Source organism: Micropterus salmoides, unplaced genomic scaffold (genome assembly GCF_014851395.1).
Source record: "Micropterus salmoides isolate LMB-PRFRI ecotype aquatic unplaced genomic scaffold, ASM1485139v1 Ms_hic_scaffold_5, whole genome shotgun sequence".
Taxonomy (NCBI): domain Eukaryota; kingdom Metazoa; phylum Chordata; class Actinopteri; order Centrarchiformes; family Centrarchidae; genus Micropterus; species Micropterus salmoides.
The window spans coordinates 16121711-16148033 of NW_024044237.1; the positions used below are offsets into that span (position 1 = coordinate 16121711).

Consider the following 26323-nt stretch of genomic DNA (forward strand, 5'->3'; position numbering starts at 1 on the left):
ATGTTCTTTTTAAACAGTCTTTTATTCAAAGTTGCTTCGATGAAAAGTTCTTATCGAGTTCCAATGGTGACCTGCCACACTCTGATCAGGTTGTCAGTGTAGCCAGCAAACAGGGTCTGTCAAGAAATGAAGAGGGACAGATTAATTATTTATCCTACAGTTAGGCCTTTAATATTCAAATAAGTGTGTTTCTAGTGCCCCTCATATTTGCAGGACTGTCACCATTTGATATCAGAGATAAAAGTGAATGGGTATAATCACCGGGGTTTAAATAATAAAATCACCAATAAGTGGGATAGTAGGACATCTGTTCAGATAAGTCCTACAGAGCAGAGTGTATTGTACCTGTCCATCAGCAGACCATGCCAGGGAAGTACACTGTGGGGGTTCAGCCTTGCTGTTTGTGCTGATCACTTCCTGTCTCAGCTCATCCACAATGATCTTGCCCTCCAGATCCTACATGAGAAAGAAAAAACCCCCCAAGCAGTGCAATCAGTAACTACTCAGAAGTAGCAAAGGATCAATGTCATGTTAATGCATCCAGCATTACACTATGAACAAGTTGTTCTAGGTGAGTGCTCAGAAACAGCCTCTTTATCATCAAAGAATACAGTTGGCATTGGAAGTTTCATCACCGCCTTTTGCATTGTAGGTTTAATGCACTGCATACTGATAATGAAATATTTAGGATCTTTTACCCAGATTTTGATACTGGGGCCAGTGGCGGCACACAGCCAGTAACGGTTGGGGCTGAAGCACAGGGCATTGATGGTGTCACCACTGTCCAGGGTGTAGAGGTGCTTGCCCTCATTCAGGTCCCACAGCATGGCCTGGCCGTCCTAAAGGGGGGGGCAGCGGGAATAAATAAATAAATAACGAAATATTGTGAGAGAGAGTTCAGTTCTACGATTCTTACATTAGGCTTAACAGCAAACAACTACACAGTTTGCTGTATGATCATATCTACAGATCACCACAATGACCTTTGTAGAAGCAGGTAACACTCAGAAACAGCCTCTTTTATCATCAATGTTAAACAGATGTATTAAGTTTTCATCACTGCTGAAACCTGCAAGCTGGACTTAAACTGGTGCTTAAATTCTGTAGCAGTCTATATAATAAGTTTCTCATACCCTTCCACCAGATGCACACAGGGAGCCATCAGGTGAGACAGTCACTGTGTTCAGGAAGCCAGTGTGACCAATGTGGTTGGTCTTCAGCTTGCAGTTGGCCAGGTTCCACACCTAGGAGCAAAGGACAGGAATACGTCACACCTGTGGTGAGTATACAGATCATATAAAGCTATATGGGTTATGCCCTCAGCACAAAAATCATCATCAACACAATGACCAGAGGTCAGGTAATACATGCCAGTTTTCAAATCATTGGGCAAAGTGTTAATTTTTATGTGCTACAATTGCAAGCAAGAAAACCCAAAGGGCAAAAGTATACAAGTGGGGAGTTTGTTGCACAAAATATACCTTGACCATCTTGTCCCAGCCGCAGGAGACAATGATGGGGTTGCTGCTGTTGGGAGAGAAGCGCACGCAGGACGCCCACTCAGAATGGCCCTCATCCTGCAAATCCAACATACATTTATATCTTAAATGCAAGATTCTCTTGTTAGTGATTTGTTTTTGCTTAAAAAAACAAAACAAGCCAGTTAATACATTACCATCTCTCATTACGCAAGCAAGGTGGGGAAAAACATGGCTATCTCCAGTACTGTGTTTTGTTAAGCTCCTTATTAGGAACATGAACCCTAAACTAAATACAGGTTCAACCAAACAAGGTCACTGAATCATTTATTGAAAGATATTAAGGCACGGCAATGCTGGACATCACACTGTTAGTGTTGTAAAGGTAAGGTTTCCATTGATGACTGGGTGAGCAGCAGGTTTCCTTTTGACATCAATGTGAACTGTACGAGAACTCATAATTAAAGGGTAGTTTGGTTTTTCAACAAGGATTGAGAAGTTTCAACTTCTAAAGTCAGTGTGACACAAGGTCATAACCCAGTACTTAAATCCAGTAAAATCTAGTTCCACTGACAGAAGAGCTCACAAGACAACATGTGTCGGCAGCTCACCTGGATGGTGTACTTGCAGACTCCAAGAGTGTTCCATAGCTTGATGGTCTTGTCTCGGGAGCCAGACACAATCTGGCGGTTATCAGCAGAAAAGGCCACGCTCAAAACATCCTTTGTGTGTCCAACAAACTGCCTGGTGGTGAGGCCACTGAGGTGAAAAAAAAAATAAAAATCACACCAAACATTTCAGATGATCTAAACTGTTTCATATCATACGATACCTAGGTAGTATTTCCAAGTTTTATATTGCTCAACAAGTACAGAGGTACGGACGCACAGTCCAGCAAAAATGGATGCAAGAACTGGGTGACAATGAATATTTTACCATTTACTAGCAGCATCTGTGTATTCAGGTTAACCCTGAGACAGGTCAAACTTAACTTAGCTTCTCACTATGTGCAAGCTGGAGCAATGTCAACCAAAGCAACTGGCCACAACTTTTTTTTTTTCCCCAGACAGACTTTACCTATTGATGGTATGAAGAAAGGATTGACACAGACCTGGTCACTGTTATGCTAAGATGACACTCACATACTGTCTTTTTGGCAGCAACTTATTTGAGATCCCTGTGGCTAAGCTACACTATATCTAGGTAAAGAGTTTGAGGTTTTACAACAAACCTATTTGATGAAAAGGTTGTGATGTCACTGGTTTAATTTAGACCCAGGAATAAAAAGCAGATTTGTTTCATGCAGCAGGTACAGATTCAAGGACAGACCTCATTTCATGCATCCAGACTCTATCCTGCGTAACCTTTACCTGTGTTCCACATGGACACACAGAAACCATCTACAGGACGCCTGTAGAGGAAGCAGCTTTCCACCAAACACCTGACCAGTACTTGAGAGCTTTCCACTCCCTGCACTTACGTGGTGAGGTCCCACAGGCGGAGGCATCCGTCCCAGGCTCCGGACAGGGCAAACTGTCCATCTGAGGATATGACAACATCACTTACAAAGTGAGAGTGGCCCCTCAAGGAGCGCTGGGGGATGCCATAGTTTGTTTCATCACGGGTCAGCTTCCACATGATGATAGATTTGTCTGAAAAACAAATAGTTGTTTTAATTCAATGTACATTTTCATTCAGGCAAAGACAGAACCGTTAGCGTTAGAAGCATGTCCTAGTGTATTTCCAAGGAAAGCTGTCAAACTTCTGGTGAGCACTCAGGCTCAATCTAACGTTACTCAGGTTAGGAGTGGACTGTGACCAGGTCCACACATTTATACATGTAACTGCACTTGTATTTTCCCTTGTGCATGTTATTACACGTGTCACAGATCCAATGTGGGACCTTAAGGCTGCCTTACAGATGACGCCAGTGTTAGCTAAGTTAGCTTGGCTAGCCGGTTAAGTTAAAACAGGTTCTGTCTGCGTAAAACTGAATAAGTACAAATATTACATGCCTTGGTGGTTATTTATACATATTTCACGTGTCACTCGCGCCAGCACCATCGTTTGTCTTAGGTTACGGCAGCAAACCCAACATGTAGCGTGATGCTATGTTAGCCGGCGGAGGAAGCCTCACCTCGGGACGCCGACAAAATCATGTCGGGATACTGGGGCGTAGTGGCGATCTGGGTGACCCATCCACTGTGGCCCTTCAGGGTCCCCCTCACTGTCATCTGCTCGGTCATTTTGGCGAGGTTCGGTGGTGCCTTTTACAAGGATGGATTCGGATTTTTCAGAGGTCCGGAAAATCCTAGGTCCTCATCGCATCGGGGCAAAGAGGAAAAGGAAGTTTAGACCCGGATGCAAAAACTAAGAGGGGTGAGCAGCCCGCAGAGGATTGTGGGAAATGTGGACTTAATACCAGGCGATGCCATGGTCATGCCTTATTACAATTAAACATTATAATACGCGTTTGTTAATGGTTGTATGAGAGCTACAAAAGTCAAAATAAGTGACAACAATATTGCAGTAACAAGTAAATATTCTTAAAATGGTCAACTTATCTTTAGGGAACTATCCAGCTGCAGAAAACCTGTAAAAAAACAAAAAAGGTCAGTGTGAGGTTAACCTGTTTATTCTTTACACACTTTACACATTTCTTTGTTCGTTATATTCTGTGAAATCATCGTTGTGGCTGGTCCTGCATACCAGCTTGAATTTCAAAAATAACAAACTTTTATTACTGTCTCCATTCAGATTACATTTGAAATCTGTAATCTATATCATGATGTTAGCAATGCACAGTGTGGCTATTATAGCTTAAACACCCCAAATGTTTTAAGGTTGTAAAGGCATGATCAGATTGTTATTTATTAACAACACCAACATGTGATCATCTTGTCATTAACTCATAGACATAATATTTCCAAAATAATCTTTGTGCTGTCCTTAACTAAAGCTACGAAGAGCAAGTGCATGATACAAAGGTACAATTTTGAGTAAGATTAACTCATTATGGAATTATGGAATGTCATTTTGGGAGGAGAAACCTTCCAGTTTCAACATAGTTAAGATGCATGCAATGCAGGTGTATTACAATCTCATGGTGGTCAGTGACCATAACAAATGTGGCACCAATTTAATAGTCAAAAATATAAGGTAATTTGTTCATTTTAAACGAGTTATTATTTATAATAAAAGACATGACATTCAGAGTTGCTGTAAACAATTCAAGCGGATATCCCTTTGTTCCAACGTTCCCTTCCACATGGATCAGCTGCAACCAATTATGTAACCTGTTGTTTGGTCTAAGAAACAAAGAGCTCATTCATGGAGGACATATGAGAACGATTGGTGAAAATGTTTCTGTATTTCTTTGATACAATTTTTAAAATTAATTAAGAGCACACTTTATTGGCCTAAAGGGGAACACACCATTAGCGGGTTTGAGTCAGATGGTCCAAAGAAACATTGATGCCACCATCAACACCATTTGGATGAGAAGAAACTTTCCACTGGTGTTGTATTATGTTATGCAGAGTTAGTTTACAGAAATTAAATTCACTTTTGATTTTGAGCTTTCTACAGAGTGTCAGAGGTCAACTGCAATCTCGGGGTGGTAAGGATTTGATTAACACATTCAGCAGAACGCATCAGATTAACTTCCTGGCAACCTTTTCATTAGTGTATTTATTTGAATATACTGAATTTGGTTTTTAGCCATGCTAGCAGATGTGGATCTGTGTATTGCAATGTCGGTCTTTTGCTGTCTGTCCAACAACGTCTGCAGTGGTTCTCAAACTTTTTATGTCAGACCACAGATAGCCGGTGTGCCCAGACAACGAATCTTACTGACTTTGGTGATCCACTAATGTTTTCTGTATCACCACCATGAAGAAGACAGTTTTGTTTTTATTCACTAGATGGATTACCATAAAATTTGGTACAGACATTCATGTGCCCCTCAGGATGTAATATAATAACTTGCTCTGACTTTTCCTTTACTGCCACTATCAGGTTAAAATTATAATTTGTCCAGTGCATTGGTTTGTGCCCGAATTCCTCCAAAACAAATGAAAATTCTGATCCATCAGCCACAGCTACACTTTGTCTTTTGTGCTACTTAGCAAAAGTTAGCATACAAACACACTAAAGATAATATGGTGACCCCGGTAAACATTTCCTGCTAAACATCATCATAGCAGCATTGTCAATGTGAGCATCATGACCACTGCTGTCCCTTGGTACAGCCTCACAGAGCTGCTATGGCTGTAGACACTGTGGTGTTTGGGTTAGCTGATAAACCCATGTCAAAAGCAGGTGTCCAACTATTAGATAATAAAGTATTCTTATCTACTGTGTTAGAATAGCAACATATATATATTTGAAAAGATTGCTAAACATTAGGAAAACTGTCCCATAGAAGTCCAGTGATCTTCTTTTAGCTCTTTCTCATTGTCAATCATTAAAGGGAATGCTTCCGGCCTAGCAATATCTCTTCTAATATTCTGGATTCATAGATCTCATACAGTGCTACTGGGCTGTATTCAACAGGTACTGTGGCCTCATTCCATTATGGTGGCCAATGATTATAATTTTTGTTCCTTTGTGAAAATATGTATTAAAGGACATGCGTCTCTTTAACTTATAGGACCAGGTTTTCTGGTATTCCATTTTTATGGCATGTCCCTAATATTTTACTTACTTGTATTTTTGTACAGTTTCTGTGTATTAGTCTGTGTATAATTATGTTATATGGTCACTTGTCTAAATAATTAAATGCCTGTGTGTTATGTCACATTTGTTTTGCACATCCAATATGTAGTAGGGTTGGTAAACCATCTTGATGCTATAGAAATCTTAAATGAAAGAAACTGAATCATGTTCATGATTTAAAGGACACCAGAGAGTTTACTTCAGTCTACAAGTTTAATTGACCAGATTTCATGTTATACATTTTTAGACAATTACAAAAATAGCTTAATTCTTTTACAACCAAATACACAACCAAAAAAAACCACATTCTCACAAAGTCAAGCTAATACTGTGATTTATGACTTGCTAACACACCAAACTGTATTCCGACATTGTACCATTTACTGACTCCATTTAGTCCAAAAATTGAAACTGACAGAATCTGCAAAAGAAATAAACACATATGATAATGTTAAGTGACAGATAACCATCAGCCTCCAGTGAAATAATGCTAAGAATTGTGTGGTTTACAGTTGAACCATCCAGCTTTCAGTACACTCAGCTATTCTATTTTAGCTTAATGATATGCGACTGTTAAACAGATTTTTGTTTTATAGAAAATGTTGCTGAAATACTTTTGACTTCATAAATGAGTAGTGCAGTATAGGTTTAACATGGGAAGCACGGATCTTTTTTACAAAACCCATCCAAAGTTAAAACATTTAGCGGGACGTGACATCATATTTATCCTGTTTATATGAAAATAGTTTTGTGTGAAGTCAGTTGTTGAACTTTGGCTCTTACTGTAAAATGATCTTTTCAAAAATAAAGCTGATAAGATGTTATGTTACATTTCATCATTTCAGACCAAAATAGGAATTTCCCCTGAAGGGATATGAAGCCTACATCATGACTAGTGTAACATAATGTGTATAGTGGATATTTGTAATTACAAAGAAGTAAGTCAGCATTACCAATGGACTGTGTGTTTTCACTGTTTGAACTAATTACAGAAGTGGAAAAGCAAATACCATTTTCACTTTTTCACAAACCACATGTCCGTTTGTGTCAATCAAAACGTTAATACTGACCCTGTTTGAAATGTTCAAATGTTGCAATAATAGTGGGCAAGAATTTGAATTAGAAATGAAATTGAATTAGTTTAGTAGCCTGTATTGTTGTTGGTGGTGACTGAAGATAATCAACCAATAAAACATGATTATTCATATTCAGGCTAACAATGAACATGTTATAAATTAACCTGAATATGTATTCTGCCTTAAAAAAAGATATTTGCTTAATGTTATTCATATTGTATCAAAAACGGCAATTAAGACACGTAGAGATGTCCACTCCACTCGTGTGTAATCTCTGTCCTGTATACATGCGGCCAAATATTTGAAAATAGTAACCCAGCAAACCCAAGTAAAACTTGTTTTTTCCCTGTATGTTCAACATTTCTTTAAGCAATAATGCATGTGTATTTGTGGACATGTGTGTGGTTTTGCATATGAATATGCAGAGTTGAGCTTTAAACAGGTATATAGAAATATTTAAGCACCAAGAAATGATTCCGTCTGAGAAAAATGTATTACAAAGACCAAAAACAAACCAATAAAAGTCATCAGATAGCAAAGACTAAAACATTTTGTGATAATTGAAACAACACACAAAATCCAAAATAAATGACAGTTGTAAACCATTGTGCTAAGGTGTATTGCTGCATAAAAAAAGCATAAATACCCCCCAAAACAATGGTTGTGCATACATTTGATTAAAATTTCATACTTAAGTCTGTTAGTCCTTCAGTCCAAATGACTAATATTGATTCAAAAATATCAAACAAACAACACACATTTAAGTCAGCAGCAAGAACTTACACTGTTGTCCAGAAAAAATGGCAACAATGATTAAATATGTCTTCATCAGCGATTAAAAGAAAATAATGATCATTCATAATGCATCAGTTGCACTTAAAATTATTAGGGAAATTATTTGATTGGCAATCATTCGTCAAGGAAACACTGGTTTATCATGAATACTGTAAATGGTTCCTTCAAATCTGGCCTTGAAGTTTCACAATCTATATTTTTCACAGACATGGCAATGCACCGGAATGCAAAATGGAACTGGACAGAAATAGGTAAGAATATAACATAATAAAACAAACACACAAGTGTAAGTCATAAAAAAGGTTGACTTACTGACTGAGTGAGCTTGTTCAAATGGAAAGATTATTAAATGCTGCTTATTGCCAATGAAAACGAATCTAATGTCGTTTGAGGTTTCAATGAGGGACCACAAATCAGACAAGCTGTCAGGATGCTAAACAACACCATGCCTTGTTATGATCATGCATTTAATTAGTGAAAACCTTTTACAAAAGAGCCATACAAGAGATCACCACAACATGTTCAATGCAGTTAACCTTTCCTTATGTGCCAGTGACGTCAGTGACTCCCAAATAACTTCCACTGGTTATCAAACTTTTGCGCAACATCATCAGCCGCAGGTGTGTCTTTTCTTCTCCGGTAAATGTGGAAATGCAGTGTTCTCCGTTGCCCCCTCCTGGAGAGTTTCCATTTTGGAGGATTTGAGTGTTCAGTATGACACTGGGGCATCACATGACTCGCCTATGCTTCGTTAAGGCCAATCTGCCCCTGGTGCTCTCTGCTTGTCTGCATGTCTGTTCTCCACCGCACCCCGCACCCCTTCAGGGCTGAGAGAGACGCTTGCGTTTAAGCTTCTGTCTTGCCATTTCCTCCTTTTCGAAAACAGAAAGAGAGAGAAGAGAGTACTGACCCACACTCCTCCATTTGCCACAGCCAAGAGATCTGTCCATCAAGCCAAGCATCCACCCATCCATCCGTGAGACTGGGTGAGTACACACACTGTCATATCCATACAGCATCCATGATTACCATCAGGCAGCAAGTCAGACTTTGTTAGTAAGGCAGCTAGACTGTCAAGGCACTCCAACACTTCTTCATATGGAATGTCCTTCAAAGTAAGAGCCCCACTGCCAGTTCAGTTTCTTCTCTTTAAAACCGTGGCTCCATTCAAAAACAAAACAAAACACTGGCTCTCTAGAGTTTAAAAAAGTGTTCATAATACTGCAGAAATCAAAAATGTCCTTGTTAAAAAAAATTCAATATATTATATAAAACGTTTTATGAAAAAAAAAACGGGAAAACAAGGGAGCGGGTTGTTGGTGTAGTATTCAATTCCAATATATACCATAACAATATGTACAGATTCCATGCTGCTGGTTAGTCATCACTGCAAAAGAAGAACAGTAGGGATTTATCATTAGTAGCATATCAGCAAATAGCAAATTAAAACACAAGCCCTTCATATTGTGACTTTAAATAGGCCTACACATGCTTTACAATTAAAACCTCACACACTGTTATATACTTACAAAATGCCCCTGTATTAAATCAGAGTCAAGCAATGAATTGAATGCTGACAATACATGAGTAATAATCTCAGTGTATGCTTTGATTATAGTGTCCGCTTTTTACTATTCCCTGACTGTGCCAGCGGCTGTCTCATAAGCAAGTGCTGATCACTTCATTAGTTAACAATATGCTTTTGGAAGAATATATGTTAAGACCTCTTAACGCTCACCTTATGCCAGCAGCCTGGTATGGGAAGCCCATCATGTCCCTGCAGAGAGAGGACAGCAGTGGAAAGTTAACAGACCAGAAAATGTCATGTGATGCATGCTTAAGCACTTTACAGTAACAACATCTGAGGCGTGCACTCCTTATCAGCAAACGCCTTATTAGCTCTCTGGCAGGGATTTAGATGAGATTGATTTATACCACTCTCGTATCTGTCTGTTAAATCAAAGGCTAAAGCCAGCAGACGGTTAATTCAGCTTAGCATAAAGACCAGAAACAGTAAGAAACAGCTGGTCTGGCTCCTAAACAATATCTAATTTGCTAAATCCTCACATAAACCGAAAAACAAATACAAACACAGTATAGCATGTCAATTAGTGATTAGAGATGCTGGTAGTGGGATTTATTTTAACCATCGGACAGAGCCGGGCCAGCTGTTTAACCCTGTTATCAGTCTTTGTGCAAAGTTAAGCTAACAGGTTGGCTGTATAGCTTCATATTTAATGGGCAAATATGAAAGTGTTATTGAGCCTGTCATCTAACTCTACACCAGAAATAAAAAAAACGTCAAACTATTCCTTCATGGTGGCAGTCAGTTGTTTGTCTATTTGTGGGAATACTGTAAATGCCAAAAACATCTGCATTTTATAGCACACCTGCATTTTTTGCCAGCCAAGTTTTTGTAACCTGGTATCTTCTGTATCTTTGTTTCCAGATTATAAGCAATATGTTAGTTTGTTTTATTGATGATGATGATGATTTTTGATTGATATATTTTATTGATTATCTGTGAATGCCTCTCTTTACAGTGAATACTGAACTAGACGTACATAAAGTATGGTATGGTGAGCATGTGCATTATCTGGGAGATGAAAAAGTCGTCTTTGGTATTTGAATAGAAAATAGCAACATGCATAGATAGGGATGCAAGGGGAGGAGGAAGGAGGAAGGAGGAAGAGATACTGTACCACAGGACAGGGGGCCTCAGGGCCGGAAGGAGGAAGAGGAGCAAGTGAAGGGGAAGAAAGCCCCGCCTTCTCAGACAGACCTTTAATCTCACCACATCCCTGTCAGCAAGAACCAGTTACACATTCACAGCATTGAGGAAGAAAAACAGAGAAAATGACAGAAACTGTGCTGGGAGAAGAAAACAGGTAAATATAGTATGTCTAAAAGGTCAGAGGAGAGTTGTAGTAAGAAAAGCAGTTCAAAAGAGTGGTATTACAGTGTGTGTGTGTGTGTGTGTGTGTGTGTGTGTGTGTGTTATGTGTGGACGCAACATACCACAGGACAAGGCTGGTCCAGGCCTGGAGGACCCTGCTCCCCTTTCTGGCCCTTTAGACCCCTCTTTCCCACTGCTCCCCTGTCACCCTGGACATGAAGCAAAACCATTTTGTGTCATTAAGAATAGCTACATGCCTGGAAAGGTCAAACTGAGCTTTGGTGTTGCCATTAAGGGATTCAGGATATAGGAAACATTGAACAAGATGCAATAACCCTGAGAAACAAATATTGAATTGGTTGTATTTTGATGAAGATAAATCAGTATTTCTTAATGTGTGCTGTACTAACTTTCTCTCCTCTTTCCCCTCGGTCACCTTTGTCTCCCATCAGACCTGGGAAACCCTGCACATAGAAGCACAAACAGGTCAGCAGGTCCCTTATCACTGGATACAGGTTAAAAAAAAGTTCAATTACATTTAAAATGATCTGATGGATGATTTCAAGATCTAAATTCTTAGTGTGAAACTTACATCTAGCCCAGGCTCCCCTGGTCTGCCCTGTGAACACACATATAAATCATAATGCATACACACAATCAAAAAAGAGATTTAGTGAACACATTTATGGAGGTGATCGTGGGCTTACTTTTTCTCCCTTTGCACCTGGAAGACCCACTAACCCTGCAGACCCAGGTATGCCCTGGGGGCCGACTAATCCCTGAAATTGAAGTACATCATCACCACTGATGTCCAGGTACATCAAGTTTTATTGTGATAATAATGGGTCAGTGTCACTTACTTTGAGTCCAGGAGCACCAACGTCCCCCTTCTCTCCCTTCATCCCGAATCCAGGCTCACCCTGCATTAGAAGACAGAAACACTGAGTACCAAACAACATGGCATAGCCTCCACCACCTATCAGACGCATGGTCTTGCAGTCTTACCTTAGGACCAGGCATCCCGTGCAGCCCCTGAGAAACAGTGTGTACTGTGAGTGTGACAGCTACCAGTGCAAACAACAGACTTGAACTGAGTAGTTTCTACCTGGATCTGGAGAGTGACATAAGTACTCACCGTGGATCCAGGGGACCCAGGAACCCCTGGTGGACCAGGCGGGCCAGGTGGGCCTGGCTGGGAAATCATCTGAACCTGAGCACCATTGAAATGAAAAGCTTAGTGGAGATACATTTAACATGTATCATACCCACAGATGATTGACTGGTTAAAGAACCATACTTGTGTTTTTCTCAACCACAAAGTAAATGGTCTGTACTTGTAAAGCTCCTTTCTACTCTTATGAACACAAAGTGCTTTACATTACATTTACCCACATTCATACACTGATGTGTGTGTGTTACACTAACCAGGTTGTCATCCATTCTGCAGTCGCCTTTCTCTCCTTTCTGTCCGTCCATACCCTGACGCACAAAGAGCGAGATAAACTTCCAGCTGTCATGCAATGTATGTTTATCAGAGAAACATGTTTACTGCTACTACTTACAGCAGGCCCAGAGAGCCCCATTTCTCCCTTCTCTCCTCTCTCGCCAGGTGGTCCTGTCTCACCAATGTCACCTTTAGGTCCCTGGAGGCAAAGAATCCAGAAGAGATGTCACATTCAGCATTATCAGGAGTGGTGGGGAAAAAAACTAAACTCCGAAACTACCATATATATATAAAGAAGCTTAAACAATAGTATAAGACATTTAATCAGCTTGTGTGTGTGATTTCTGCGTCTTTGCAATCATACCTTCTCCCCATCAACTCCTGCTGGTCCAGGCAAACCAAGCTCACCCTGAAGATGAAATATTCACTTGATGAAATGACTGGCTCTAACACTGCACAAACTCAGGTTTTAACACAAAACTGACTCCAATTTTCATTAGACCCCATTACAAGCTGATGGCAGTACATTGGTAGGATGACAGAGCCCCATACCTTTTCCCCCATTGGGCCTGGGGGTCCAGGTGGTCCAGGTGGGCCCTGGAGAAAGACAGACAGACAGACAGACAGAGAGTAATCTTTATATTTCAAATCTTGCACTGAATTAAAAGGTATCCATTTTACAACTGCAGTAACTGATCTTTTGGCCACTTGGGGGCAGTGGAAACAAGCATCACCACCAAAACATCTCCCTTGATATGATAACCTGTGAATTTGTTTGGAGTCGTCTTTGTGTCCACCTGATGAATGACTGTACAATATTTACTCTGGTTTTAGTTACTCCTGAGGGAAATATCTGCTAAATGCTCCACTATGTTCACCAGCTAGTTGCTTGCTTTGTCTGTCTGCCGTTTGGTGTTGGGCTGGTAGCGCACGGTGGGTTTTTACAGTTTTTTGTGCAGAAAATGGCTACTCTGATGTGGCCAAATAAAATTGCTGATGAGGGTGAACTTAAGCGGTAAAGTTACAGGATGGTAAGCAAAAGACCCGAAAGTCACTGTAAAGCTCAATAGAGCTGAAGGGAAGTGCAGAGGTAATTCTCCAGTGGTTTGTCAATATGAACAACTCTTTAAGTCATGTGATCCATTGTTAGTATAAAAACACTGATTGTAGCTGCTTTAATAAATTAATCTATCATTTACAGACAGTCACAAAGACATATTGTATTTATACCATATGCCTCTGTTTGTTTACTGAGTTTATCGCAATGGTGTAAAAACTGGGAACTCACAGAATTCCACAATAAGGCTTGATCATGGGCCAACACAAAACAATACAACAAGGCTGATGGATTTCACAACGCAAGCCTGACAGTAAACAAAGCTGATGGCTTATTTTGTTCGCTCTGTTAACTGATCACAGACAACTTGAAGCAATTTCATCTTACAAAGATCATAAAACAGCGCTGAAAGTGGTTTATGCTGCACAATAGCCTGGCATCATTTTCCATTCTGTTGATTGTTTTGATATAGCATGAGGATGTTGCACAAAAGGAGGAGAAACAAAACCTTTATGTGCCTTTATGTAACACTAATGATGGATGAAGAATAGCATACCATATCCATCCCATGCCATCTTCTATCTACGTCCACAATGTTACACTTGTTACCTTTCCCTCTGAAGTCCTCGGCCATCTTGAAGTCATAAAAAAGGAACCCATGTTGCCTCCCAGAGGTGTCCATGCTGATTCTGATCCCTTTTTCTAATTTCTAACTTTTCATTTGTCTTCTATTTAAGCCATGGAAATCAATAGATGTTTACAAACAACTGTTTCATCTGAGATATTCCATCATTGGAAAGTGAAGGCTACCCGTGCAAATAATTATACAAAAAGGCATAAATGGATGATAGTAACAAGCGACCAATTTCAGCATGGTTTCAAACCAAATTCATCATCACCTAAAATTTCACCCCAGATGAAACCAATACGGCTTTTCACACAAACAAGTGAATGGACTATAACGCAAGCTGGGTGGCCAACGTGCACTCCCCGCTATGCTCTATCTAACTCTAGCTGAGACCTTGCATGTGATTTGGTGCTAACTGATCCATGTCAGCAAGAGGCTTCTGATAAGATCTCAGGTCCATATCCACTTCCTTTGTAATCTCACTCTGCTGTCTACAGCGTTGCTTGCAGGAGCCCTTTTCATATCAGGTCCGAGGGGACCTGGTGCATAGTGGTTTTTAATCAAATACACACTCCACCGCAGAGATAGCCATCTGTTATTAGCATATAGCACGGCACGTGGTAGAATCACAGGGTCTTGTATGAAACTGAGACTGTGGTGACCATTAGGGGTTCCCCTCCCATCCTGTTTAATGCATTCCCTTTGTGCACTCACTGAGTTTTATGGAGCAACACATAATACATTGAGAAAAAACACCATGCTGCCCTGTAGCATGTTACAGCCATTTATCTTATGAGGCGCATTGGATGCATCGCATGAAAATACACTCAATGTACAATGTATCAAAGGCTGTTGATTTTTCTGCATGATTAAGCATGCTTCTTTAGGCTACATGTTATCTGATAGAACAGCACAGCTGTACTATATTTACTGGGGTACTGCATTTATTCTAAATGAATACACAAGAGGGCACACTAGTAAACCGGGGACTTTCAGTAAGAATGTTTAGATGTGGCCTCTATAGAGCGACATCAAATAAATCTGAAGTAGGTTGTTCTGGAAAGAGGGCATCTATAAAAACACACAGATATTCTGTCTGAAGCAGGTGGGATAAGGTGTGGATACACACATGGTGTGTGCTTATGCAAGCCTGCGTGAGTCTGTGCATTATTATAGGTGTTAGTTACTGATCACTCCACCAAAACCATGCAGAAACAACAGCAGATTACCGAAACACTGATGGTGTTGATGGCCTGTCGAAAAGAAATGGCAACATGTTCAGTTTTGCGGTTCTCAGAAAAGAAAATATTCAGATGTGTATCTTACCATGCTACCGTTTATGGACTTGTTTAAGTTTTGCCTGATGCCTATTTTGAGGTTTAGTAAGAAATGCCTTATGGGATATATAATACATGTTATACATTTTGTCTTATTGACAATTTAATAACACTCACCTGGAAAGCATCTAGAAGCTTCCCATTGAAGTCAATAATGTCTGAGGAGCCTGTAGCGCCTTTTTCACCAGGATAACCCTGAAGCAGATATTAAGAAATACAGAAATGATCAAAGATAGCCATAATACAAGTGTTTACTATATACTATATACTATAACTATAAGGGTTTAGGTTATACAAATACCATGTGTCCCTGTGGTCCTTGCTCTCCTATTTCTCCTTTGTCTCCCTGTGTCATGCACAGATATGACATAGTATGGTCAGACAATAGATATTTAACATTTTTTATATACCATAGAAAAAATTTCAGATTGGTCTTCTACCTTTAATCCTGGGAGTCCATCCATGCCTCTCTCTCCTTTTTCACCCATACCTGGTTCACCCTGTTTCAATACACAGTAACATTTCATGGTCAATGCATGAAAAGACAGATTAATCTAGAATAATCTGCATGCAAGATGAGTATATCTTATCTGTACCTTTGCTCCCGGAGGACCCTGTGGTCCTGCATATCCAGGCTCACCATTTTCTCCCTGTCAGTGCACAACAGTCAAACAGTGTCAAAAATGCAGACTTTTGGTCACATTACTTCTGCTGCAGACAGCAGAATTTGACAAGACAGTCAAGATGTTTGAGGAAAACACAAAGTAATTTAATTAAGTTGAGTCAAGGTCAGCAATCTATTAATGGCCTTACCGGCTTCCCAGGTAATCCTTGAGGCCCCTGAGGCAGAAATGTATTTGGTTAAGATAATTATAAGACAAATCATCACCACAGACTTACAGACCTCCACAATCAGATAGCTTGAGTTGTACACTGGATTTGACACTCACCTCAGCGCCATCGCGACCTGGAAAACCCTGAAAAGAACAGTGGAGAAACTTAAAGTTAAGGTCTCTAACTTCAGGTAAGCAAGCAAGCAAAACTTTATTTATATACTACGTTTTGTTCCAGGTGGAAGTTGAAGCCACAAAAACAAACAAACAAAGTTTAAAAAAGACAATAGACTTGGGGTACACCTAACATGATTCGGTAGCAAGTTACAGTGGCTTGAAGCAGAAAAGCTAAAGGCAGTTTCACCATTTTTCGTGGAGACCCGGGAATAACCAGACAGCCGGATAGCTCACAAGCATGTCAGGGAGATATTGAGATGCAAGACCATGCAGGGCCTCAAAAACAAGCATTAGCCTAAAATTTTTAAAACAATTCTAAAATTTACTTGGAGCCAGTTAACATCCTCAGGCATTACATAGTCAGGTATGTGACTGCTTCAAAGAGTTAAACCACTTTGGCCACTAGATGTCAGTGTTCAAAAAGGAATGATGAGTCCATGGACTTGAGTTTATCAAGCACTTACTACTTACTTACTTACTTACTCTGAGTTGAAGTAATAACAACAACAGCAACAACAATACTACTACTATAATAATAACAGCACACCTCCATTGGGCAATCTGTAAGCGCTACAGCATCAAAGTAAAGGACAAATACTATGAGCATGAGCCACTAGACAATGATGAAGCTACTATAATCTGGGACATACCAATTCAGACTGATAAAGAAAACAAGGCCAACAGACCCGACATAGCACAAGAAGGAGAGAACTTGTCTGCTCATCGACATGTCTGTCCCCACTGAAACAAACACCTCCCTGAAGATCACAGAAAAACTCTCCAAATATAAAGATCTGGAGATAGAAATTGAAAGAATGTGGGGGATGAAGACCACAACAATTCCAGTATTAATAGGTCCTCTTGGTCTGGTAAAGAAAGGGATGTAAAACACCAACAAAATCCCCGGTAACATTAAGATACAGGAAACCCAGAAGATCGTCCTCCTTAGCACCGCTCACATTTTAAGGAGGACATTATCCATTAAATAATCAAATCCTCATTGCAGCCTCAAGTCCATGAAATGGATGCAAGACATTAATAAAAACAACAACAACAAATAAATAAATAAATAAGCTGGCGCTTTTATCCAAAGTGACATTCAATTGCTATGTATATAAAAAGTCGCATGCCTCTGGAGCAACTAGGGTCTTGCCAAGTGTGGACTCTTGTTAAGTGTCTTGTTCAGGGACACATTTGTGAATGTGTTGTAGCAGGAATCCAACCCAGGTCTCCCACACCAAAGGCATTTGGCTTATCCTCTGCCCCATCACGACCCAGCCCATCTAGACGCGTGACCAAAGAAGAACCAGATGCAGATACAGATGCTTCTACATGGAAGGAGGGCTCATTGAAGCACTTTCATGAATTTATTTAAGTAAACAGATGTACTGTGGCTGTTTGTCAGGGCTAGGTGGACATGTACTTTGGGCAGCTATACATCTGCTTTTAAGTCATCCATGGCAGAGACAGCTTAGTGGGATCTTGTGCAAGAACCCTCTATCTCTCTCACTCTCTCTCTCTTACACACACACACACACACACACACACACACGCACACACACAAACAAATACTCTGCTATCAAGTTGTTGTATTTACTTGATCACCCAGTGCACTGTAATAAATGCATAATAATAAAGTGGAGGTTATCAGCCTTCCGCTCTGTCCTCATATTTTACAATAATGTGCAGAAGAGCTACTAAGATGTTTCCCAGCTGGTTTACCTCCACTTGCCCTCTGCCAGAACATACAAACTGTCTTCCTGATCTCTTCTACTGCTATGTGGTCCTCTTTTATTTCCATCCTCAGCTGCTCCAGCAGCCTTTTAACCTATTTTCTCACCCCTCTTACCTCCTCCTCATCTTTTGATCTTCCCTTCACAGCAATGGGAAACAAATTGCCCTTGCACATACTTTTAAGCACTACTTTTATCCTGAGTGCAGAAAAGACCTGTTCAGATGCTATTCTAAATTTCCTTGTATAATAACATCCTAAACTTATATATTTAAAATAAAGCAAATGTCAAATACTAATTCCCCACGTATCAGTCAGAAATTAGCTGCCACATTGTCTCAGCTGTCATTCCTTTACTTTCCACTTTACAGATACAAATGACAAGGGACACCCACACTGGCAGGCTTGTTCACTTTTCCTGCTCAGCCAGCTAAGACATCTGCCCACAACATGTAGCTGCTCTTAGTTACATGTTGTGGGCACTAGCTTAGCGCCACTCTGCGTTGTTTTGCTGTTTTGGGTTTCGCAACGCCTTTAATCAACAGGAAGAATACATCTGAAATCAGCTAGGTTATGGGATGGGTCCCATCTGCTCGACCCGTTTTAGTCGTTTTCTGAGCTCTGCTGGCTTTCTCTCTTGTCGGTTCTTCGTAAGCTCTCAACTCACCCACACTGAAACCAACATTTTTCACTTGAATCCCTTTGCTGTCCTGTGCCAGTTGAGGGTAACAGAGCATTCATTCCTTCACTTGGATAACCAAAAAATACCTTCATAGCCTCTTTCTCTCCATCCTATAACCACAACTTTAAACTTTCACTGCATGTGAACTAAATTCTGGGGAGCAGAAAGTAAATTTTGAGTAATACAAACTGCCTCAGGCGAGGAGCACAACTATTGTTTGGTGAGGTCGGCAAACTGCCCATGTACTCGCCACAGTGCCATATCTGTTACAGGGGTGCACAGTGACACAGTCATGGTAAGAGGGTGGGAGAATGGGGGCGTGTTGGAGAATTTTGTGGCTGCTGTCTTACACAAAACAGATGAAGCCAGGAGTAGAGTTGCTATTCTGGGAGATTTTAGGTAAGCCACAGCTCACTGGCAAACCCGGAAGAATGAGAATATGGGTTCACTGCAATTTACTGCATAGACCCTTTCCCCTTTAATACATGTGTATAAATGCACATTCACACTAAGCATACTCACACACACAGAAACTAACAATTGCATTCTGTCACACCCTGCGGTTGAACCGTACCAGTTCAACACAATTGGGGTAACAGCAGCCCTTGATGATGAGGTGGTGTAAGTGGCTGCCTTTTTTGTGGTGTTACCTTAGTAAGAGAGTGAAGAAAAAGTGGGAGCACAATATAGGAGAATAACAGCAGTTAAATGGAGGTTGTGAGTGTGTATTGTTGCATTGTTTTGTGTAATAGGTGTACATTTGGCACTGACACACATGAGGAGAAGTTCCTACCGGCTCTCCAGCAGGGCCACGAGGCCCGTCCTTGCCTGTGTTCCCAGGGGGGCCTCGGGGACCAGGAGGACCTGGGGGACCGGGAGGACCAGCAGGTCCAGCTTGGCCTTGGTCACCCTGATTGGAAAAAACAACAACAAACAAACAGAAAAATGAGTGAAAGAAATACAAGAAAAATAGGTATTTTTAGCCATGGAAAATCACTGTTAACAGTTATTAGACTTGGATTGCCTATTTTCTGTCAACAGATAGCCTATGTTTGGCTGAATGTGTAAAAGTGAAAGAAACCCATTCCATCTTACAATAGGTGGGGAAAAAATCTTGCAGGTTGTCTAGATTTCTTAAACCAATCAGAATTGTCATAGTCAGAATCAGGCCTAAACCTCTTTGGTCAACACATGCGACAGATTCACTCTCAGATTTAGCAAAATGTTCCTGAAACGTGCAGAAATATATTTTTTGTCTACTTGGGGGACACTGAAACAAGTCGCAATCACTGAAATATCATCCCTTTTATTCAGCTTTTATAGCAAACAGTTGCCTATTTACACATCCAGCAGATAAGGAGCAACATTAGCATTCATATAGAGTCATGTTCGTCCAGCCAAGTCCAATATTCACTATCCGTTTAGCTCTGTTTTTGGTCTCCACTAACTGTAGAGTGAAATATCTGCTCTTCAGCTTCTAATGCTCCACCATCTAGTTGCTAACTTTGTCTATCAGTTGTTTTGTGCTGGGCGCACAGTGCCGCACTCCTGAAACAGACGAAAACAACGCCATGGGAGTGGTGAGTCAATCCAAACAGTTGTGAGAAAACCACAACAATGAGCTAAAAGAAAAGCTGATGAGACAGCAGAGTCAGCTGATCCTTTCACATACAAGTAGCCATCTGATTTATTGTCATTCTAAAAAATATTAACTATAGCTGCTTTAAATATCTTTAATACAATCTACAAAACGAACCATGTAGGCCTTTCTGCATAATTCAAAATCCTTATTAAACTTTTCCACCATTAGCATGTAGCTTAGTAGGCAGGTTAGCAGTAGTGCTAACCTAGTAGTAGGTTAGTCATACTGATCATCAGTCATACTTAGTTACAAAGTGAAACACACCCATGCTGACTATTGCACTCTCACACACGAGAAGTTGTTAATTGACAACATCATCTGTTGAATGAGGTGTTTCTTTTCTGTTTATGCTTCACAAAAACAGAAATGGAACTGTTACCACCTATTAAATATCCTTTCATCAGAGGATTTACATAAAACTGGGGACATGTTTCTTTTTTGATGACTTCCACCCTCATGTTTATGCCAAACTGAAACCATTAACGCCCTAAAAGTTTTGCTCACCACTGTCACATGGTGACACTTCCTCTGCATCCTCTCATCTCTACAGACATGTGGTGCATTATGGTTTTCTTTGAAGTGGCAAGAAACATGGTACAGCAAGTCCTTTCATGGAAATAATGTTACAAAGACCTTTAAATAGAAGACTAAAACCTTATTTCCTTGCGTTGCAATGATAATTATTATGTCTCTATTAAGCTCAGACTTGAACTAAACTGTCACCAACAAAGTTATTCCACTCTTGTAATGAGAAGCACACATTTCTCGAACCTCTCTGAAATGTGTGTGGTTCATGTTTTCCTTTTAGGATGCTTTATAACTTTTATACAAACAATTTCACCTAATCAGTCATTCAACAAGTCAGCACAGACAGGAGAATTAATGATCAAATATGAAATCAATTCTATGCAACATGACTGTGAAAGGTGAGAATGGTGAGAAAGAAGGGACATGCATGAATGATCAGAACATGAAAAAGCGAGGTTAAAGTGTTAAAAGTGCACACATGACTTAGCTGTGGTCTACCTTCAGAAAGCGTCTCTGAAAGCTGCTGGACTGCTCTCCAGAGAGAAAGCTATGGTCATATCGGGGGAAGACCATCTGAGATGGAAGAGGTGCAGCAGGAAAAGAACATAAGAGGAGAGAGGACATGAAGTGTGTTGCAGGACAAAAGAGAGGGAAAAGAGAAATTGATAAATGACTAAAATAAATCAGAAATCTGAAGTTATCTGAGGGAGTGCAGGTGAGAGTCCAACAAAGAGGGAAATAACTGCTGTGGGAAAAAACAGAGATGAGAGTTCAGCAGCCTCTGAAGCTGTAAGCCAAAATAGAAAGCTCAAAAAGAGTGATTTGCTCCTCCATCGGCAGGGGTAGTGACAGATCAGCAGCCAAACAGAGGGCGGTGACTGTGGGGAACGGTTCGCTTGGAGGGACAAACCTTGACGGTGAGAATCTGATTACTGTGCAGACCTGCGTATGTGCTGTAGTTAGGACCCTGAAGAAAGGAAGTGACAAAGGGAAAGGTAAGCAACTTACTGTTGCTCAAGAAAAACGCTTAACAAAATTCTGCAGATTAAGTGAGAAGAACAAAAATACATCATCTGCAAATAGTGAGACATACTTTTCATTAAAACTGAGAAATATTGCTAAATCAAAACCATGACTCAGTAACAGTCCCTTTTGCCGTTTCAGAATTTATCCTGGGTCTCTCACTCAAACATGTATTTAATTGTGTGTGTTCCATTTAATGTCTTCCCATCCTTCCCTTTGCGACCAAACCAAACAGAGGTGGCTGGGCTCTTTCCAGTCGACAGACGGCAATTGTGATGATTGTCTGTCAAGCTGAAAGGAGCAGAGTTTGTCTGCCGCCAGAGAGCTCGGAGCACCGCACTGCATCTCTGGTTGAGTACCCTCCAAAAACACATGGGAGGGAGGGAAGGACGGAGAGAAGATCTGAGAGAGGAGGGAGGAAGAACAGCAGGGGGATAGTAGGTAGAGAAAAAAGGAGAGATGCTAGCCTGCTCATGAGGTTTCCGTTAACAGGCTGCGGTGAGCGCTGGATAGCTGAGGGTTTTCCAACACCACAGATCCCTCCTCCTCTCTTTGCCTATACACTCTCACTGTCACATTCACTCATTCACACCGTTCCCACCATGGAGACCACATACACATAATGGTGCTTAAACATCTCATAAGAGAACAGGCTGTTTCCCCATTCTCATCAGACCATAGGCAGATGCTAAGACAAACAGCCATTCAATCTCCGAGCCCCATCTAACCGTGGCCTTTTTGTAGCTGCTCTGGGGGAAGCAAGAGGAGGCTTTGGCTGGGGATGAAACTCCCATCGTGGCTTGTCTTGACAACGATTTATACAGTGGATTTGACAGTATGGAAGCTGGGAAAAATGGCTACCAGGTTTATGTCTTTCAATAAAAATTGCTTTGGAGAAAGATGCAACACTATACATGACCCTCAATCACATGTTTTGGTGGTTCTATAACATCTGATTGTGTTTTAATACCCCTGTTATCCTTTGTTTGCAATCTGTTCTGGCACCAGGTTCAGCCTGACAAAATGCACTGACACTGATGGATTGACAGGAAGTTACATTTTGGAGAGAGATTCATGGCCATGGCCATTTCCTGTTTTCACATGTATTCTCTCATCCTCTCATAGAGTTCAGAGGTCAGTGTGAAATGCTGAGATCAGGGCAAGGTGATGATGATGTACTCCCACTGCTCCACCTTTTATCTGCTTTAGCTTTGATTCATAGCTGTAAAAAAACACATTGAAACATATTTGAAACATTCAGAGACCACCAGTTTTTTGTTTGCTAACCTATCTAGCCATATCTATGAAAATGTACCCCAGTGCCAAACCTCATTCACAACTACAGTAGTTTCAGGAGCTGCAGGGTTTGTTTTGAAGCAAGCGTGTGTCTCTAAGCAACACTCTGAGGCTTTTCAGCTGCAGACTTATCCAAGGGCATCCAAGCTCCAGAAGCCTCATCCAAGTGCAATATTTACCATTTGGAAGTACTACATAATGCTGAATGCCAAAAAGATTTAATTATTGCACAAACTATTACCTCAAAATCTGAAGGGATATACTGGGAAATCAAATGGCATATGCCTTGGTTCCTGTAATGTTTCTGATCTGCATTATAAATATTGTTCTGCTAGGCAGCCCTGTCAAATTTACACTCCATTTGTGCTCTGCAATAAAACAATAGCCATTCAGTCTCATTTCAAAACACACACACACACACACACACACACACACACACACACTACAAAGTCAGGCTCCAACTTTTGGAAGATATATGACTACACATCTATTTCTTATTCTTACTAAAGAATGTTAATAATAAGAAAAACAAACAGTTAGTGGCTACAAGAGGGGTTTAGGCCTTTTAAGAGGAACATTTGTAGTTTTTATAAATATCACATGTGTGAGTTTTTTGAATGTTGGAGTGGCTCAAAGTCAGTGTTATGGTCCTCGTAAGACAAGCCACTGGCAATATGGAAATTACTGGCTAGCAGGTTATGTCTGGTATAGATAGTTAAAAACAAATGACAGACCAGTTTTGTTGGTTTACAAAATCTAAAAAAATAGAAAATATAAAGAAAATAAAATATAAAGAAAATAGAAAATATTTACACTTATGAAGCTGCAACCAGTTAATGTTTGTCATGTTTGCTTAAAAAAATAAGGTAAACAGTTAATCAATGATCAAAATTGTTACAGATTTCTGTTGAATGACTTTACCTTGACCTGATATTATATTCTAAGCATAACAAAACTAGAAAAACATTCGGGATTCACGGGGCATATGACTTCTTCAAAGATAAATTTACCATGTAAAGCACAGGGGGCTTATTTTCAAACCACAGTGAATAAAACGGGAGATAATTACATAGATTTCATGGCGGGTGGAATGATATCACATGAAAAGACTACACTGACAACATGGACCAGATGCAGAGCGAGGTAACCCCGTAATATAAAAAAACAAAACAAAACATAGTTTGGTTGAGACTAGATGGCAGCTTTGGCGCGCTGCCCCAACCATTGGGTTTTGATGGTGAGGTTTAAGTATTTCCATCGTTCTTTAATATCATCATTTCTCATCTGTGCCTTTGGAGATGTGGGCAACGCAAACCTCATCATAGGAGCCGGACTACGCTGTTGGTACAGTTGCTGGGGAAGCCGCGCAGCGTAAACACACTTTTCATTTGGATTATTTAAAAGACTTGACTTAGTGTTGACGGTTATATGGATAGTACAAAACTTTACAAAACTTTCACCTTTGCCTGTTTGCACGTGCATATAATTGTATCAGTGTGATAACTAGGAAATGATTAGTGGTTTTTCAAAAACTCTGAAGAAAGACAATTCCTCTCTTCCTGGACTTTGATCTCCAATTTGTGATGGTCTGTTATGCTGCCTGCGCTGGGTTTATCTCAGCTGCATATGTTCCCTGTGCAGGCTCGGTTTCTGCCTGTAGTCCTTAGACACTTTTCAGTTTAGGTGCACAGATAAGTCAATTGCACATAAATGTGAAATAGAAATGTATATTTATTTGTGCATGGGCAGGGCCAGATTAATTAACTCTGCTGCTGTTGGCTATAGATTCATGTTTAGTACAGACATGAGAGTGGTCTCAATCTTCTTATCTAAATCGCGGAACTTTCCCTTATAAGTAGGCCTAATTGCTATTTTGTAATTCAGACAAAAGTGCGCGTTACTTAAATGTTTGTTACAGCATTAATTAGATGTGACAGGACCTTCTGGAAGACCTGTTGTCTTACTTTCAGTTCTGTCAGTATAAAATCTAAAAGCAAACTGCAAAGATAGACCTTTTTTATGAAGCTTAATAAAAATTCACTTCTCAAAATGACTGGAGGGAAAGCGAAGTGTCTCTTGACCTTAAAGGGAAGTGAAGATAAAAAACTGGCAGAGACTGAGAAAGACAAAACAAGAGAAAGAGGACAAAACTGGAAGGAAGATTTAAATGGAAGCACATTTTTAAATGACAAAGATCTGCTTGGGAACCCAACACAATTGAAGGAAAGGTTTTTTTTTAGTCAGGTCAGCAAAAGTGAAAAAACTGCTTCTAAATGTCACATATAACAGTCAAAAACATCTCTTTTCCCCTTTTCAGGCAAAGACAGAAAACATGACTTACCCTTGGCCCAACGTCTCCTTGGTCACCCTGGGAGAAAAACAGGAAAATAACAATTGTCAGCAGTTATTACCACTGTATATGCACACAGGAGGAGGCATGCCAGAGAATAACGCTACTGTTGAGCAGCTGTGACAGACATTCTTAAAAACTAATTCATATGTATAGGAAGGAAGGGACTCAAAGGTCATTTGTCCTCAAATCAGCTCAGGATGTCGACATTTACTGCACAAATCATTTGATAGGCCATAATTGGAATCATCTGACTGGACACGATGGGCTAAGTAGAAGTGGGAGTGCACGTGCTAAGGATTGTTGGTTCTCTGATGAGGATTTGGAGTTTGTGTTCTCATCACCGAGATACTAGCATGATTAGCTACATGAAGGGAGCCAATTTTCCAAAACCTCAACATCGTCTGTCATTTGCCATCCCCGCTCATCAGACTGAATCATGCTCTGACAGATGCTGTTTACTGCAGTTGTTCTTGTGGTGGCGCTTATCTGGACAGTTTTCGCTTGAGTGCATAAATGCACACACACACACACACACACACACACACACACACACACACACACACACACACAAATCACCCCATGCACGAGCCTCTTCTGCCAGCTCTTGCAGCTCTTACGGTCGCTAACATC

The 26323-nt window shown here is 40.4% G+C and overlaps 2 protein-coding genes and 2 long non-coding RNA genes across 12 annotated transcripts in view; 2 read left to right on the top strand and 2 right to left on the bottom strand.

Annotated features, from left to right (window-relative positions):
• Positions 1 to 3: 3 nt before the first annotated feature.
• rack1 (receptor for activated C kinase 1) lies at positions 4 to 3832 on the bottom strand. Its single transcript, XM_038699186.1, has 8 exons — positions 3616 to 3832; positions 2959 to 3130; positions 2090 to 2237; positions 1482 to 1577; positions 1134 to 1244; positions 699 to 839; positions 346 to 456; positions 4 to 116 (listed from the first exon to the last, which is right to left on the bottom strand). Exons 1-8 carry the CDS (start codon positions 3722 to 3724, stop codon positions 51 to 53), a joined length of 954 nt encoding a protein of 317 aa, XP_038555114.1. The 5' UTR covers positions 3725 to 3832; the 3' UTR covers positions 4 to 50.
• Positions 3833 to 6388: 2556 nt separating this feature from the next.
• Positions 6389 to 26323, bottom strand: part of col23a1a (collagen type XXIII alpha 1 chain a) — a 150396-nt gene continuing 130461 nt past the window's right edge. For 2 of the 9 annotated variants that reach the window (XM_038699193.1, XM_038699190.1), the window contains 24 exons: positions 25682 to 25708; positions 21520 to 21594; positions 19645 to 19761; positions 16378 to 16404; positions 16241 to 16267; positions 16024 to 16077; positions 15868 to 15927; positions 15729 to 15773; positions 15545 to 15622; positions 15320 to 15343; positions 12958 to 13002; positions 12770 to 12814; positions 12524 to 12604; positions 12387 to 12440; positions 12097 to 12171; positions 11967 to 11993; positions 11822 to 11881; positions 11669 to 11740; positions 11554 to 11580; positions 11372 to 11425; positions 11084 to 11170; positions 10768 to 10866; positions 9804 to 9842; positions 6389 to 8937 (listed from right to left, as the gene is read on the bottom strand). In XM_038699193.1, the coding sequence (XP_038555121.1) occupies positions 8887 to 8937; positions 9804 to 9842; positions 10768 to 10866; positions 11084 to 11170; positions 11372 to 11425; positions 11554 to 11580; positions 11669 to 11740; positions 11822 to 11881; positions 11967 to 11993; positions 12097 to 12171; positions 12387 to 12440; positions 12524 to 12604; positions 12770 to 12814; positions 12958 to 13002; positions 15320 to 15343; positions 15545 to 15622; positions 15729 to 15773; positions 15868 to 15927; positions 16024 to 16077; positions 16241 to 16267; positions 16378 to 16404; positions 19645 to 19761; positions 21520 to 21594; positions 25682 to 25708 (1350 nt within the window). In that variant the 3' untranslated portion in view covers positions 6389 to 8886. Of the gene's footprint in view, positions 9453 to 9803; positions 9843 to 10767; positions 10867 to 11083; positions 11171 to 11371; positions 11426 to 11553; positions 11581 to 11668; positions 11741 to 11821; positions 11882 to 11966; positions 11994 to 12096; positions 12172 to 12386; positions 12441 to 12523; positions 12605 to 12769; positions 12815 to 12957; positions 13003 to 15319; positions 15344 to 15544; positions 15623 to 15728; positions 15774 to 15867; positions 15928 to 16023; positions 16078 to 16240; positions 16268 to 16377; positions 16405 to 19644; positions 19762 to 21519; positions 21595 to 21931; positions 21989 to 25681; positions 25709 to 26323 lie in introns of all 9 variants that reach the window. The other 7 variants (XM_038699194.1, XM_038699191.1, XM_038699195.1 and 4 more) reach the window with 6 other exon arrangements.
• Positions 8949 to 11994, top strand: LOC119888576. Its single transcript, XR_005441903.1, has 4 exons — positions 8949 to 9051; positions 11414 to 11447; positions 11693 to 11776; positions 11875 to 11994. It is a non-coding gene; the product is annotated as an uncharacterized LOC119888576 (long non-coding RNA).
• LOC119888577 lies at positions 12403 to 12729 on the top strand. Its single transcript, XR_005441904.1, has 2 exons — positions 12403 to 12483; positions 12571 to 12729. It is a non-coding gene; the product is annotated as an uncharacterized LOC119888577 (long non-coding RNA).

Excerpts from the sequence above, each read along its gene's own strand:
- rack1 (XM_038699186.1), bottom strand. The coding sequence starts at position 3,724 with ATGACCGAGCAGATGACAGTGAGGGGGACCCTGAAGGGCCACAGTGGA. Across the intron at positions 1,245-1,481 it reads GCTGGGACAAGATGGTCAAG|GTGTGGAACCTGGCCAACTG; the intron begins GTATATTTTGTG and ends CTTTGCTCCTAG. Across the intron at positions 457-698 it reads GCCCCAGTATCAAAATCTGG|GATCTGGAGGGCAAGATCAT; the intron begins GTAAAAGATCCT and ends TTTCTCATGTAG.